The 14,130-nt window shown below is 48.9% G+C and overlaps 1 protein-coding gene across 3 annotated transcripts; it reads right to left on the reverse strand.

Annotated features, from left to right (window-relative positions):
* Positions 1-1,447: 1,447 nt before the first annotated feature.
* On the reverse strand, positions 1,448-13,323 carry LOC103119120 (glutathione S-transferase Mu 4). 3 transcript variants are annotated; one of them, XM_007529370.3, is made up of 8 exons: positions 12,854-12,937; positions 12,613-12,688; positions 11,998-12,062; positions 11,630-11,711; positions 11,439-11,539; positions 10,199-10,294; positions 10,002-10,112; positions 6,854-7,312 (listed from the first exon to the last, which is right to left on the reverse strand). In XM_007529370.3, exons 1-8 carry the CDS (start codon positions 12,887-12,889, stop codon positions 7,223-7,225), a joined length of 657 nt encoding a protein of 218 aa, XP_007529432.2. In that variant the 5' UTR covers positions 12,890-12,937; the 3' UTR covers positions 6,854-7,222. The 3 variants fall into 3 exon arrangements, with proteins under 3 accessions (XP_060057918.1, XP_060057917.1, XP_007529432.2); XM_060201935.1 differs by lacking the exons at positions 6,854-7,312; positions 10,002-10,112; positions 12,854-12,937 and adding exons at positions 1,448-1,795; positions 13,020-13,323; XM_060201934.1 differs by lacking the exons at positions 6,854-7,312; positions 10,002-10,112 and adding an exon at positions 1,448-1,795 and having other exon boundaries at positions 12,854-12,976.
* Positions 13,324-14,130: the final 807 nt, after the last annotated feature.

Raw genomic sequence — 14,130 nt, forward strand, 5'->3', positions numbered from 1 at the left:
TGCACAGCACAGGCTATCAACATCCAAAAGAAAGACACCCTACAGCATGGGAGAAAACCTTTACACAAAACACCTCAGACAAAGGACTAATAAGCAAAAATATATAAAGAGCTCAGCAAGCTTAACGTAAAGATTTCACCAAGAAAGGGATCCAGAGGGCCAACAGATGCATGAGAAAGTACTCCAAGTCACTGATCACCAGAGAAATGCAAATAAAAACAATGATATATCACTTTACAGCTTTGAGAATGTCATACATCAGAAAGGAAAGAAACAACAAATACTGGAGGGGATGTGGGTAAAAAGGGGACACTTCTGCACTGCTGGTAGGAGTGTAAAATGGTCTAACCATTGTGGAAAGCACTCTGGAGACTTCTCAGCACACCAGAAATGGACCTACCCTATGCTCCAGCAATTCCTCTCTTAAGGATTTACCCAAAGGAAACAGAAACACTTATCAGAAGAGAGCAGTGTAGACCTATGTTCATAGCAACACAATTTGTAATTGCAAACTACAGATTGGACACAACCCAGATGTCCAACATCAAATGAGTGGCTAAAAAACATTGTGGTATATATACATGATGAAATACTACTCAGCTGTCAAAAGTGATAAAGTCATCTTGGATGAAACAAAGATAGCATGTTAAGCAAGATAAGCCAAAAGGAGAAGGACAAATACAGAATGATCTCACCTATAAGCGAGGGAAGGAACAAAGTGAAACGTGGACTAGACAAGATGTATTGTATCAAAGCAAAAGAGTCTGGAGGAGGAAGGAAGGGATGAGTTCTCCACTGTAAACTAAGGTCGAAAAAGGAAAAAAAAAAAAATCAGTATCTTAGACTAATGTAATACCACTATGTTGCTTTAGCAAGTCACCCACCAACAATCCTTGTATTAAAGCATTACATTTTAAAATTAAAAGAAATAAATGTTGTAAAGATTCTATTTCACAAAATGAATAACATCCTAAGCAGAGACCCATGCATAAGTCAGGAACCCAATAAAATGCTAACATTTCTTCATTTTAGCTCCAGAAGCAGGAAAACAATAAAAGATGACATTAAAAATGTAATAATATCACTTCATCTTGGATAGAGCTTAAAGGAATCAAGTTCAGTGAGATGAGCCAGAAAGAGAAGGTTGAATATGGAATGATCTCACTCATAGACAGAAGCTGAAAAATAAGGACAAAAGGGAAAACACAAAGCAGAACTTGGACTGGGTTTGGTGTATTGCACTAAAGGAAAAGATACTGGGGTCAGGGGGAAGGTTCAGGTCCTGCAACATGATGCAAAAGAAGGACCTAGAGTAGGTTGAATTTTTATGTGGGAAACTGAGAAATGTTACACATGTACAAACTATTGTATTTTACTGTTGACTGCAAACCATCAAACCTCCCCCCAATAAAGAAGAAAAGAAAAGAGGGTGGGGGTAGATAGCATAACTGCAAACAGACTGTCATGCCTGAGGCTCTGAAGTCACAGGTTCAATCCCCCGCACCACCATAAGGCAGAACTGATCCGTGCTCCGGTAAAAAAAAAAAAGAAAAGAAAGAAAGAAAGAAAGAAAGAAAGAAAGAAAGAAAGAAAGAAAGAAAAGAAAAGAAAAGAAAAGAAAAGAAAAGAAAAGAAAAGAAAAGAAAAGAAAAGAAAAGAAAAGAAAAGAAAAGAAAAGAAAAGAAAAGAAAAAGGCCAGAAAGTCCTTGAAGTTCAGGAAGGTGTCCAAGCACTTGGGCTGGAATATGCGATGCTGGTCCACGATGTCATAAACCAGGAAATCCACAAAAGTGATCTGCAGACACCGACAGCATGGATGCCACCTCCCTCCAGCCCAGGATGAGTGAATAACACTCCCACCCACAAAGCTCTCCCTGTACCTTGTCCCCTGCAAACCATGGCCTCTTCCCCAGGAACTCTGAGTATTGCTTCATCTTCTCAGGAAGCTCTTCCAAGAACTCGGGCTTCAGCTTCTCCTGAGGAACAAGACAGATGTTCTCACATAAGACAGAGAAACTGAGAGGAAAGGGAGAGAGATAGAGGGAGAAAGACAACGAGAAACACCTACAGCACTGCTTCGCCACTTGTGAGGCCCTCTCCCTGCCCGTGGGGACCAGGGGCTTGAACCTGGGTCCTTGCGTACTGTAATGTGATATAACTAGTGGGACCAGGCTTTGATTTTACTCACCTGTGGTCATCAAGCTCCTACTGAACACACCTCTGTGTAACAGCAATAAAAAAAGCATCAATACCACTTTGCCCTTCTGTCCTCCATTGCCCTTCCTCAGTCACCCTCCCTTGGGTCAAATGCTTGAGCCCTGGGTTCCTGGGTGACAAGACTACACTGAGCAGAGTCAAGGAACTGCAGTGACTCAGTAGAGGGATTGGGTGGTGGCACACCTGGTAGAGCACACACATTATTATGTATGAGGACCTGGGTTCAAATCCCCAGCCCCCACCTACAGGGGAAAGCTTCCTGAGTGATGTAGTAGTGGTGCTGCAAAGTCTCTCTCTCTCTCTCTCTCCCTCTCCCTCTCCCTCTCCCTCTCCCTCTCCTTCTCCCCCCTCCCCTCTGTGTAAGTAAGATAGAGAGAAAGGAAGAAAGAGAGGGGAAGGAAGGAAGGAAAGAAGGAAGGAAGGAAGGAAGGAAGGAAGGAAGGAAGGAAATGAAGAAATGGTTTCCAGGAACAGTGGAGTTAAAATAAATTGATAAAATTAAATGGCTTATGGGTGTTGGGAGATACCCTGTCCAACAGAGTGTTAGGGCCCAGGTTCAAGTCTCCTGGCCACCATATGAGACCACCTACACAGGGGAAGCATCATGGGTGGTGGAGCAATGGTGTAGTGTCTCTCCTCTCTCTATCTCTCTCTTTCTAACTCTTACCCTTTGACAAGAAAAGAGGGAAGGGGGAGAAAGAGGAACTGTGCAAGCATGAAGCCTCAAAAATGAAAAAAAAAGCAAAATGACTCAGGGATTGGGGAAGTGGCATTTGAGTGTCAGCCTAGGGTATTTAAAGTCTGAGCCCCAACACTACATGAAAACCACAAAATCAGAAAGCGCTGGACTCTGAGAATAAAGCCACTGTATCTTGCTATTGCCCTCCTGCAAAATTAAGTTAAACTTTCTTAATTTGGAAAAATAAATTGCCTCAGGGTATACATTGTAGTTCAAGCTTGTGGGTAACAGGAGAAAGGGCTTTTGAGCAGTTCCTAGAGTGATGAGGGGAACTGGGGAGACTAATGGAGTAAACAGACACACAACCACTCTGTGGTTACTCTGCGGTTGACCCTCAGCTGCACACTGAGTGTGTTCACCTGTAGGTTTTAGTGCTACAGTTCTACAGTTCTGGGATTACAGGGCTGATAGAGCAACAGGAATGAATGCCCACCTTAGAGGGTCAAGGACACACCTTTAGATAAGTGATAACTGAGTTTTCAGCTGACACGATCTGAAACTATCAGGGCAGCTTTGGTGGCAGCATAAGAAATCTTAGAAAACTTGTAGTTTCAAGGAGTTGAAATAGCAAACAGCACTAATATAGAAAGAAAGAGTCCACCTTCCCCAACATAACGAAAACCCACTGGGAGGGACTTACAAAGTCAGGGCCATAGCAGGGTCAGGCCAATTCCAGTCAGGGGTCTTTGGTCTGGTTCTTCAAAACATCCATTTGGATCCTCTCCCCTCCACCTCAGCCACAGCAGGGATTTGCCTTCCCACACAAGCCCAGGGCAAGCCCAGCCCCCTATCTCCCTACCCCCACCCCCAGCCCCACTCATACAGGTTGTGCTTGCAGGCAATGGAGCGCAGGATGCTTTTGCCTTGTGTAAGCCTGTGAGACGCATCAATCAAGTAGGGCAACTGCAAAGACCATAGGTTGGCTCAGTGGGGACCCCAGGCACCCCTGGAACCCGTATCTGAGCAAGGATAGGCAAAAAGGCTGGCCACTCAGGGCCTGGCCATTCTGGGCACTGAGTGAACCTATCAGTGAATGACTAAACCCAGCACAGAGCATCATGGGAAGGCAGTGCAGAGAGCCAGGATGCTCAGGGCTGAGCAGAAGGCACTGCAGGACTGGGAGTATGGACCGACCAGTCAACGCCCATGTTCAGCGGGGAAGCAATTACAGAAGCCAGACCTTCTACCTTCTGCAACCCACAATGACCCTGGGTCCATGCTCCCAGAGGGATAGAGAATGGGAAAGCTATTGGGGGAGGGGGTGGGATATGGAGATTGGGCGGTGGGAATTGTGTGGAGTTGTACCCCTCCTACCCTATGGTTTTGTTAATTAATCCTTTCTTAAATAAAAAATAAAAAAATAAAAAAACATTAAGTTGGAGGACTCGAAGAGCAGGACCAAAAAAAAAAGAAGGCACTGCAGCCTGAGAGCCCTCAAGTGGCAGAGGGGAACAGGAAGAGGTGCCCTCACTTGCCCAGCACCCAGCCCTGCACCTACATTGGGGAAGTCTAGGCCCAGCTTGAACTTTTCAGTTAGCCACTGGCTTCTGTCATAGTTAGGAGCTGCAGAGGAAAAGAGGAAATGAAGTCTCTATTAGTCCAGTCTTACTTCCAGGAAATTTCTTTTCTGCCTTGGAAAACCTAGCTATAGCCTTGTAGATGTCTTGGGACAGCAAGGCTCCTGGTTCAGCTGATGGAGGGGGCCAGGGCAAGGTTTATCTTTCCCTCATTGCTCAGTCTGGCAGATGGAGTGAGTTAGCTGGGAAAAATAACCAGAGGTCAGATATTTGGGGTCAGGGATTCCAACAGTGTGACTTTCTCTACTTACAAATGATCTACATATACATCTCAAGCTACAAGCCTCAAGAATTCTGTTCACCGCACACTCCTCAGTAGGGTAAAGGGTGTCATGGGACTGGGTTCTAGCAAACTCTGAAGAGTAAGTTCCTAGAGTCTGAGGAGCTGGGAAGAGAGTCTGGTTTCAGTTTTGGCTAAGATGTGGGTGTGCGTAGGCTCTTAGTTCAAACCCTAGCACCACATAACAGCAGTATAGGCAAGAACAGGTTGCCACCACATGGATAGTGGAGGCATCCTCTCCTCTGCTCTTCCCTCTTCTTTTCCTTTCATGCTAGAGAGAGAGAGACAGAGACAGAAAGGCAGAAAAAGAAGCCTGGTAGAGCAGGTCCTTGGCTGTTCTACCCCAGCTACCCAGATAACCCACTGCTCACCTCATCCATCTGTGTCCCAGTGACCCAAAGTCATGGCTATGGTGCCACTGCTCCTGCTCAGAATCAAGGGGCCTTAGCTGGAATCTGAATTTTTAAATATTTGTTGACTGATTGACTGATTGATTGAATAGAGACAGAGAAAGGGGAGATCAAGAAGGGGAGACACTGTCAGTGCTATTTCACCACTTAGGAAGCCTCCCCATTGCAGTTGGGGATCACAGGCTTGAACCCGAGTCCTTGCACACTGTAATGTGTGCCACCCCCCCACACACCCCATCCCTGGAATTATAATTATCTTCTGTCTAGGAGTGGATGTGAGCTCTGGATGAGATTTCTGGACCTGCCATCACCACCCCAGGAAGAGGCAACTGCAGCAAGCTGACCCCAGCTCTAGAGCTGCTAGGGTTGCATTCACAGCCTCCACCCACCCACATGCAGCAAGCCCTCTGATTAGGGCCCTACAGGCTGACAGCTACCTGTGCTAAGGCCTATCTCCAAGATTCCGTGGTTCCCTCAGAACCTTTCGTACCACAGCTGTGTTGGAATGAATTAAGCACTGAGCTTGGAAGACAAGACTAAGTCCTAAAAAAGCAAAATCTCCCCGCCCCCACCTTCTTCTGCTACACAGCCATCAATCTCACACCTGGAAAATAGAATTCCCACGGGCTCTGGGAGGCTCAGGTGGCACATGGGTGACAAGCCAATCTCTTGTGTAATATAATCTTCCTGGAGTCTCACCTGAAACCAGATCTGTATATTCCCTGCAATTCTAGAAGCACAGAAGAGGGATTCCAGAGTTACAGAAATTCTCCTAAGTGGTCACTCCCCTTTGTGAGGGTGACAGCTACCCCAGAAGTCTCATGTAGCTGGGGGGAGGGGTGCCTGCTCACACAACATGGAGAAGCCTGTGCTGACCTGCTCCTGGAACTGCAAGAACTGGGACTCTTAGCCCCTACAGCCCACTAGACTCTGGATGTGCACACTGCAAAAGGGCAGAGAGAGACCAGAGCACTTCATGTGTTAGATGTGGGCCTTCTAGAAGGGGGCCATCCAGGCTGCATCACACCTGTCACCAGCAGAGCTGGGTTCTAGAAGCTGCGAGTGACTCCATCAAAGGGCCAAGAATTCCAGCCCTGACCTCATCCACAAAAGAATTCCTTCAGGGCATACTAGGGTGTTTGTTTCAGAAATGCAGGGCTAAAAATATTTTTCCCAGGGAAATGAGAAAATAACCCAGAAGCAAGCTGTAGGTGGCAGCTATGCTGCATCTGAGAGGAACATGGAGACTCCTGACAAGGAGCAGACACAGGCTCCACCTCACAGCTGGGATAAACCCCACAGCTTAGAGGGGAAAGGACCCTGGCTTCTCCACTGGGAGACCCCCCATGCTGGCCCAACTCACTGAGTCACACAGCCCTGCACAGCCATGCAGCCTCAGGCTGGAGGGAGGGAGGGAAGGAGAGACACAGGCCACAGAGATGCCTCCTTCTGCATGGAGCCTGAGGAGGACTCTGCACTCAGCTGTCAGAGAGAAACCAGAGTCTCAGTCTCCTTCCTACCACACGCATCCCCATGCTCCACCCAGGGCCAGTGCCACCAGTCAGTCCCCAGAGCACAGGGGCAGCTGGAATCCAGGTGACCAAGAGGAATAATGACAGGACACAGCAGGTGTGACAAAGGCTTTACTGGGGATCAGGCAGAGCTATTCAGGGACCACTTGTGGAGCAGGGCCCACACACAGGCCAGTCCTGGCGTTCAGGGCAGGGCCGGAGGTCAGGATGAGATGTGGGCAGGGGGCCCAGAAAGCACTTCAAAACAAGTAACAGCAAAGTCAAGGGTGACTTCTGATTGAAATGTGTAGAACTTGAAATGCCTAGGCGAATAAATTCAGGTAGAGTAAGGGGCCTAATAAGGCCTGAATGAGGGGAAGTGGGAAAACAAAACAAGGAATAAACATCTGAGAGGTGGCTCTAGAAGTACAGGAGGCTGGCGGCAGCAAGCACCCATAGGCCCCTGGCTGGCATCACCCAGCCTCCTTCTACTTGCCACCCCACACAGCGATCTTCGTGTACAGAGGGCCTGCGAGGAAGCGGCTGGACTTCATGTAGGCAGAGATCTTGCTCAGGCCCTGGGGGTGGGAGAAAGGGGTTTGGTACTAAGGACTGCTGCCCTCCTCCCCAGGATGTCAACACCCCTCCGCCACAGAAACAGTCAATCAGCATTCTTTAAGGTTCTTCACTGCAGCCACAAAGTGAGAGGGCACAGGACACACTTTCTGGATTCCCATCTGGTTAAGTAAACTCTTTTATCTTCTGTAACTCACATTAGTCCTGTCTTAGCCTTGGTAGCTACAGAGACTCTACACAGTATTTTGAACCAGCAGAGATTTGGATAGGGCAGGCCATCCACAACAACCTTTTGGGAAAGGCTCTACTATCAGTATGATCAGAAGGGAAACTGAGGCACACACAGGTGAACAACAAGGCAGTGACCAAGACAGATGGAATTAAAGAGCTGTAGAACACTGCCTACAGGATGCCAACCATACATTTGATAACCCAGAGGGTGTGAGAAGCTGGTTAGGAAGGACAGGCATCACAGACAGCATGCAAGAAGCGCAGGACCAGAGGCTACAGGCATACAGCTTGTTTGATGTTCTGCTGGGAGGATAAGAATTTTGAAAGGCCATAAAAGACATGGAGACTGTGATCAGGCTGGGAAAATGGCTCAACTGGCAAAGCATCAGACATATGTGCCCGAAGTTTCTGGCATAATCCCTGACACTGTATGTGCTGGACTGGTGCTCTAGTTTCTCTCTCACTCTTGCTCTATCTCATGTGAGACATACACTGTCTGTCTCATACATTAATAAATAAAATAATTTTTAAAAGACTGTGGTCACAGTGATCCCTCTTCAGAACACTGTTTCTAATGCTACCTGAGTTGGCTCAGAAAAAGACACATGCTGTCTTTCTATGAGCCTCGCATCCCCACACCAGTGAGAGGGTAGGGCTTGAAGCAGACTGGCTCTCTCCCCTTCCCTACCTTTTTCTGCCACCTCCCTCCCCCTTCCCGCACCCTCCTCTCCTCCCACTGTGCCAGGTCCTCTCTGTCTCACAAACATTCTCCCTTTTTGCCAAACTTCCCAGGATTGGTCACTGTGACACCCGAGCAGACTATACTCAGAATGTATCTGTGTTGCTTGCCGAAAGGGTCAGATCACACACGCCCAGTGACTCAGCAAAATCAGCATGCGTACTGATAAATCAGGAGGCTGAAAGGCCATGCCAAGTTCCAACTCTTCCTCTTGAAAAAGAGCGTATGAGGTCAGGTGGTATTGTGTACACGTTACCATGTGCAAGGACTCCAGTTCAAGCCCCCAGTCTGAAGAAGCTTCATGAGTGGTGAAGCAGTGCTACAGGTATCCCTCTCTCCCTTATCTCTCCCTTCCAACTTAAATTGTCTCTATCCAATAAATGAATAAAATATTTTTTTAAAAAAAGGAAAACAGTGACTCATTTAAAGAAAAAAAAGGGGGGGAGATTCTGACTCCATTATTGAGAAGGAGGAGAGGTAAAAAGGGATGAAGAATGAGATGACAAAAACAGCTGGTCTTGGTCCTTAGCCCATTTCACCTCCCATCCAATCCTGGTAAAGCCAACTAAGCTAATGACACTCAGGTGTTTTTGAAACCACCCGTCCAAAAGAGGGAGTACATGTAACTTGCAGAGGATATTTCCAAGGGCCAGTTGCAGCTAGCTACAGAATGTACCCCACATGTGTTCTCCATCCCAGTTCTCATAAAATCACCAAGACTGATTAACACCATGGATCAGAGCGGGAACTGATAAGAACCAGCTGAGAGAGAGGACACTGACTGATCGGGGGGGTAGAAGGGACAGTGAAGGAAATCAGCTGGACAACAACTCAAGATCCAGAATCTCTAAGACAGCCAGCTGTGTTTCTCTCCAGAAGGCTGAGTCGGGTGACTGCTGAGGAGCTCTGATGGCCAGCACACCCACCAGAGTCTGGTTTCTGTCACTCTCCAACTGCACTGAGCCCAGAAGGGTGACAAGTGAATGGACAGTCTCCTTTGAGTCTCTCACTGTACCTGTCATAGTCCCTCACATCCAGGAGAAGAGCATATCAGTGAATATGAGATAAAATGACACTACCTCATCTTCAAGACAGAATCTGAGAAACTGAAGGGAGAAGGAAAGGGGGGGCAGGTAATGGGGGTGTCTTCCCTTATGGAACCCACAAATGTACTTGATCCCATCACCAGTTTGGGTCTTGGCAGCTTCAGACAAAGGTGGGATTTTTGCAAAGCTTTCTGATGGTTAAAAAAAAAAAAAAAAATGTTGTATCTTTGGCACTCACGATCAATTCCACTATGTCCACCTCTGCCAAGTGCACATATACTCCTGGACATTCTGCTCCATCACACAGCTGAACAACAATTGTGATATGTACAACAGCAGGAAAAGGACCTAGCCCCTTTCTATTGGGCAAGTCACTGACTGTCCTCAGTGAGGCTAGAGACTGAGCAGAACTCAGCACAGCCTGTGCAAGGCTCGTGAGCTAAGCAAACTCCTTCTCACTCCAACCTTAGTTTCCTTATCTGGAAATCGAAGTTGATTCTCTTCACATGTAGGGTGTTGTAAATATTGACACAGTGTGTGTAAGGTTATGAGCACATACACTGTCAAAGGGAATTCCACCATGAATACTAGTTTGGGTTTGTTTGTTTGACTCCAGAACCAAGAAAATCCCAGGGAGAACAGTGAGACACAAATAGTAAAGCATCTCAAGATCACCTCTACTCGAGTGATGAAGTCCCTGAGGTTCCAGAAGGCATCCAGGCATGTGGGTTCAAATATGCGGTGCAGGTCAAGAATGTCATAGGCCAGGAAATCCACAAAGGTGAGCTGCAGACACAGACAGCACGGATAGCACCTCACTCCAGTCCAGGATGAGTACATGACACTCCCACCCACAAAACCTCTCCTTGTACCTTGTCCCCTGCAAACCACGGCCTCTTCCCCAGAAACTCTGAGTAGCATGTCATCATTTCTGGAATTCTGTTTAAGTACTCGGGCTTCAGTTTCTCCTGAGGAACAAAACAGCTGTCACCACTCTCAGACACAGACCCCTGATCACAGAGATAGGCTTCCCTGGCTTGTCCCTGGCCCCAGATACCATGAGCGACGGACGTCATGTTGCCAGTTGTACCTGATGGGAAACCAGAGTGACTAAAGCTGGGATCACCAGACTCCTACTGGGTACTTCCACCATGAGAGCAACCAACACCTTATTGTTCCTGCAGCTGTCACCACTCATGTCCAAAATCCCCTCCCTGGGGGGTCGGGCAGTGGCGCAGTGGGTTAAGCGCATGTGGCGCAAAGCGCAGGGACCAGCGTAAGGATCCCGGTTCGAGCCCCCGGCTCCCCACCTGCAGGGGAGTCGCTTCACAGGCGGTGAAGCAGGTCTGCAGGTGTCTATCTTTCTCTCCCCTTCTCTGTCTTCCCCTCCTCTCTCCATTTCTCTCTGTCCTATCCAACAACGAATTGCGTCAACAAGGGCAATAATAATAACCACAACGAAGCTACAACAAGGGCAACAAAAGGGGGGGGGGGAAATGGCCTCCAGGAGTGGTGGATTCATGGTGCAGGCACCAAGCCCAGCAATAACCCTGGAGGAGGAAAAAAAAAAAAAATCCCCTCCCTGGGTCAGTGCCAGGACTACTGTGAGTCTGGCAGATTCTCCATCAAGCAGGATCAAAGAAATAATGTCTAAAGTGTAAGAACATATAAAATTAGCCAGAAGAACTGGACAGACTCTGAACCAGTATGGAGTATTAAAAGACTGAACGGAAGGAAGTAGCAGCCCAATAGCCCTGCACTGGTCCTATGCTATCTATGGGGCACAGGTACTACTGACACCTGTGTGCTTCAGGGGGTGGCATGGGGCCAATAAGGTAAACACCCTGTCAAAGAAATGACCTCCCACCCTGGGGAACGTGGCTTCTAACCCCCAAGATTGGCAGGAACTTTGTCCAAGTTTTCACTTGCTGCAATTTGAAATTATGAGAGTCACTACGGTGGCATTATAAAGGTCTACTTAGAAGGCAAGCTGTTCTACGCCTTAGGTCTCCTTAGAGTCTAAGAAGTCCAGAGGATGAGCAGGATCATAAAGATGAGACACAGTAGCCTAGTCTCCTGTTAAAGCCTTGTCCAGAACACCAGGAGACTCACAAAGTCAGGGCTGTAGCAAACTGTGGCGAGCTCATTAGAAGTGTCCATAGCCTGATTCACCAAAACGTCCACTCGAATCTTCTCCTCTTCTGTCTCCCCACCTGCAGTCACACAGCAGAGACTCACCCTCCACATCCCACCCAGAGGCACTGCCCACTGGCCCCCTGTGCCCTGTCCCCAGCCCCACTCACACAGGTTGTGCTTGCGGGCAATGTAACACAGGATGGCGTTGCTCTGAGTAAGCCTGTGAGACCCATCAATCAGGTAGGGCAGCTGCAAAGAACACAGGCCAGATTACTGGGGACACTGGGAGCCCCTGCACCCCCTCCTTAAGCAAGTACAGACAGGAAGCCTGGCCTCCCAGGGCCTGGCCATGCTGGACACTGAATGAGCCTGTCAGTGAGTGGCTGAGCCCAGCACAGATCATCATGGGAAGGCACTGCAGAGAGCTAGGGTGCTCAGGGCTGAGCAGAAGGCACAGCAACCTGAGAGCCCTCAGCTGGCAGACGGGAGCAGGGAGAAGTACTCTCAACTGCCCAGCACCCAGCCCTGCACCTACATTGGGGAAGTCCAGGCCCAGCTTGAATTTTTCATTCAGCCACTGGCTTCTGTCATAGTCGGGAGCTGTAGGGGTGAAGAGAAGGTGAACATAAAATTCCTGAGTCATTCAAGCCCCCTGACTCCTACCTGCAGGGAGGGAGCTTGATGAGTGGTGAAGCAGTGCGGCAGATGTCTCTCCCTCTCTTTCTCTCCTTTCCCTTTTCATTTCTGTCTCTATCCAATAAAGTTAATTTTTTAATGTGAATTTAAAAAACAACTCCTGGGTCCAATTTTAGGTCCCAGGATGTGACAAAGGAGTCCGTGATAGTGGCCCCTGAACTGAGACTCGAATTCCAGCTTGTGGGCAAAGGAGTAGTCAGAAAGCTCTGGAATCTGCCTTAATGGGCTTTTTCGGGGTTTAAGGCTGTCCTGGGGGAAATCCATTCTGTACTGTACAGACACCCCAGTAATTCCTTCTCACTGGGAGTTAGGGGAGGCCAAGCGTGTGCACATTGGGAGTGCGGGGGTGGGAAGGCAATGGAAAAGCAAGCCCATCTCCAGCCGGTGGAGGGAGGTAAAGGGGGCAGCAGAGGGGCAGGACACAGCTGTTAGAATAGGACCAGGATGCCATTACCATCACCCATAGTGTACATCTTTTCCACATAGTTGGAACCTGTGTATTCCAGGAGCAGGCGGATGGCGTGAGCCAGCTGGGAAAGAACAGAAAGATGGGAATCCCCAGTGAGTGACGCCCACCACCCGCGAACTGAAGGGGGGCGGGGGAAGTATCTGGGTGGCACAGAATAGTGTCCACAGCACAGCACTGGCCCGCTTGCCGCCTCCATTCCTCTAGCCCCGGAGAAACCCCCGCTCACCCCGCGGATGTCCCAGTAACCCAGGGTCATGGCCATTTGGGGGCGTTTTGTGGATTCAAGGGCCTCGGCACAGCAGAACTGAAGCCTCATCCGGGTGCTCTGGGTGGGCGGGGCCTGCAGGGCCTCTCCCCGCCCTCCCGTCAATCATCCAACCCCCAGAGCTCACTGAGCAGTTTCCGGGGACTGAGTGGGCCCGCTTCTGGGCGCGCTTCCAGCTCCCGGCATTTGCAAAACTCAGGCGATCTTGTGGTGGCCTAGGAGCCGGCTCCGCGCCTTCCCCGCTCTATTCAGATGTCCCAGCGTGTGGACAGTGCACGTGAAGGAGAAACCAAAATCTCAACAGGAGCAAGGTTCATTTTCCTGTTCCTTCCCGAAAAGTGTCACTCAGCCTTGCTCCTGCTCACCCAGGGGACTCTGGGAATCAGCCCTGTGGGGCCTCTGAAACCCAGAGCTCACATCAGCTCCTCTTCCAGGAAGGTCAGAAAATGCCTCCCAATCTTTGTAATCTGTCACAGTCACGGGGACTGGAGAACAGACTGTGGGTGGGATGGAATGACCATGGGACTAGCTGCAGGAAAGGGGCAAGGGGTGGCCCTTGAGGCATGTGACCAAGAAATGTTTGACAAATATAAATTAGTGCGTCTGCGATCATGTAAATCCTAAAGCAAGCCCAGTAAGGGGCAGGGGGTGGAAGGCTCTTGCCGAATGCATGACCCTGTTATTGACAGACAGTGAAGGGGGCCCAGAGGCTCAGTGGAATGTGGGTGGGGGTATGGGCTGCCTTCTGAGGGATCAGATGCCCAGGTGATTGCAGCAATGGCCAGACAGGCTGGCATCCAGAAGCCCCATGGGGCAGGGGGATCACAGTCAGGGTGACCCTGCAGATCCTCTGTTGTCCAGGCACCAGGGTTCAAGGACTGGGGCCCTAATTCCCCCACCACCACCCACACACACCACACCCCCACCCACCCAAGTGGTTTGAGTGTGACAGGAGGCCTTTGAAATTCACTTATCTGTGTCCTGTGGCAAACTCCACCAATCAGTATCCTATCCTGCCTGTTAGCTCTCTCCTTGGAGATAGACGTCTTATCTCAGACTAAGAGATCAGGACATAATTTAGCCTACAGCTAATTTTTCCTACTTTAAAGGCTATGAAATAGTTTAATAGGAAAATAAGCACATGGTCAGAAACTTAAAAACCAGACTGAGGCTAGAAGATAACTCACCCAGCAATGCAGACACCTTCCCATACACAGTGCCCTGAGTTTGAGCCCTAG

The sequence above is a fragment of the Erinaceus europaeus genome, chromosome 11, assembly GCF_950295315.1.
Source record: "Erinaceus europaeus chromosome 11, mEriEur2.1, whole genome shotgun sequence".
Lineage (NCBI taxonomy): Eukaryota > Metazoa > Chordata > Mammalia > Eulipotyphla > Erinaceidae > Erinaceus > Erinaceus europaeus.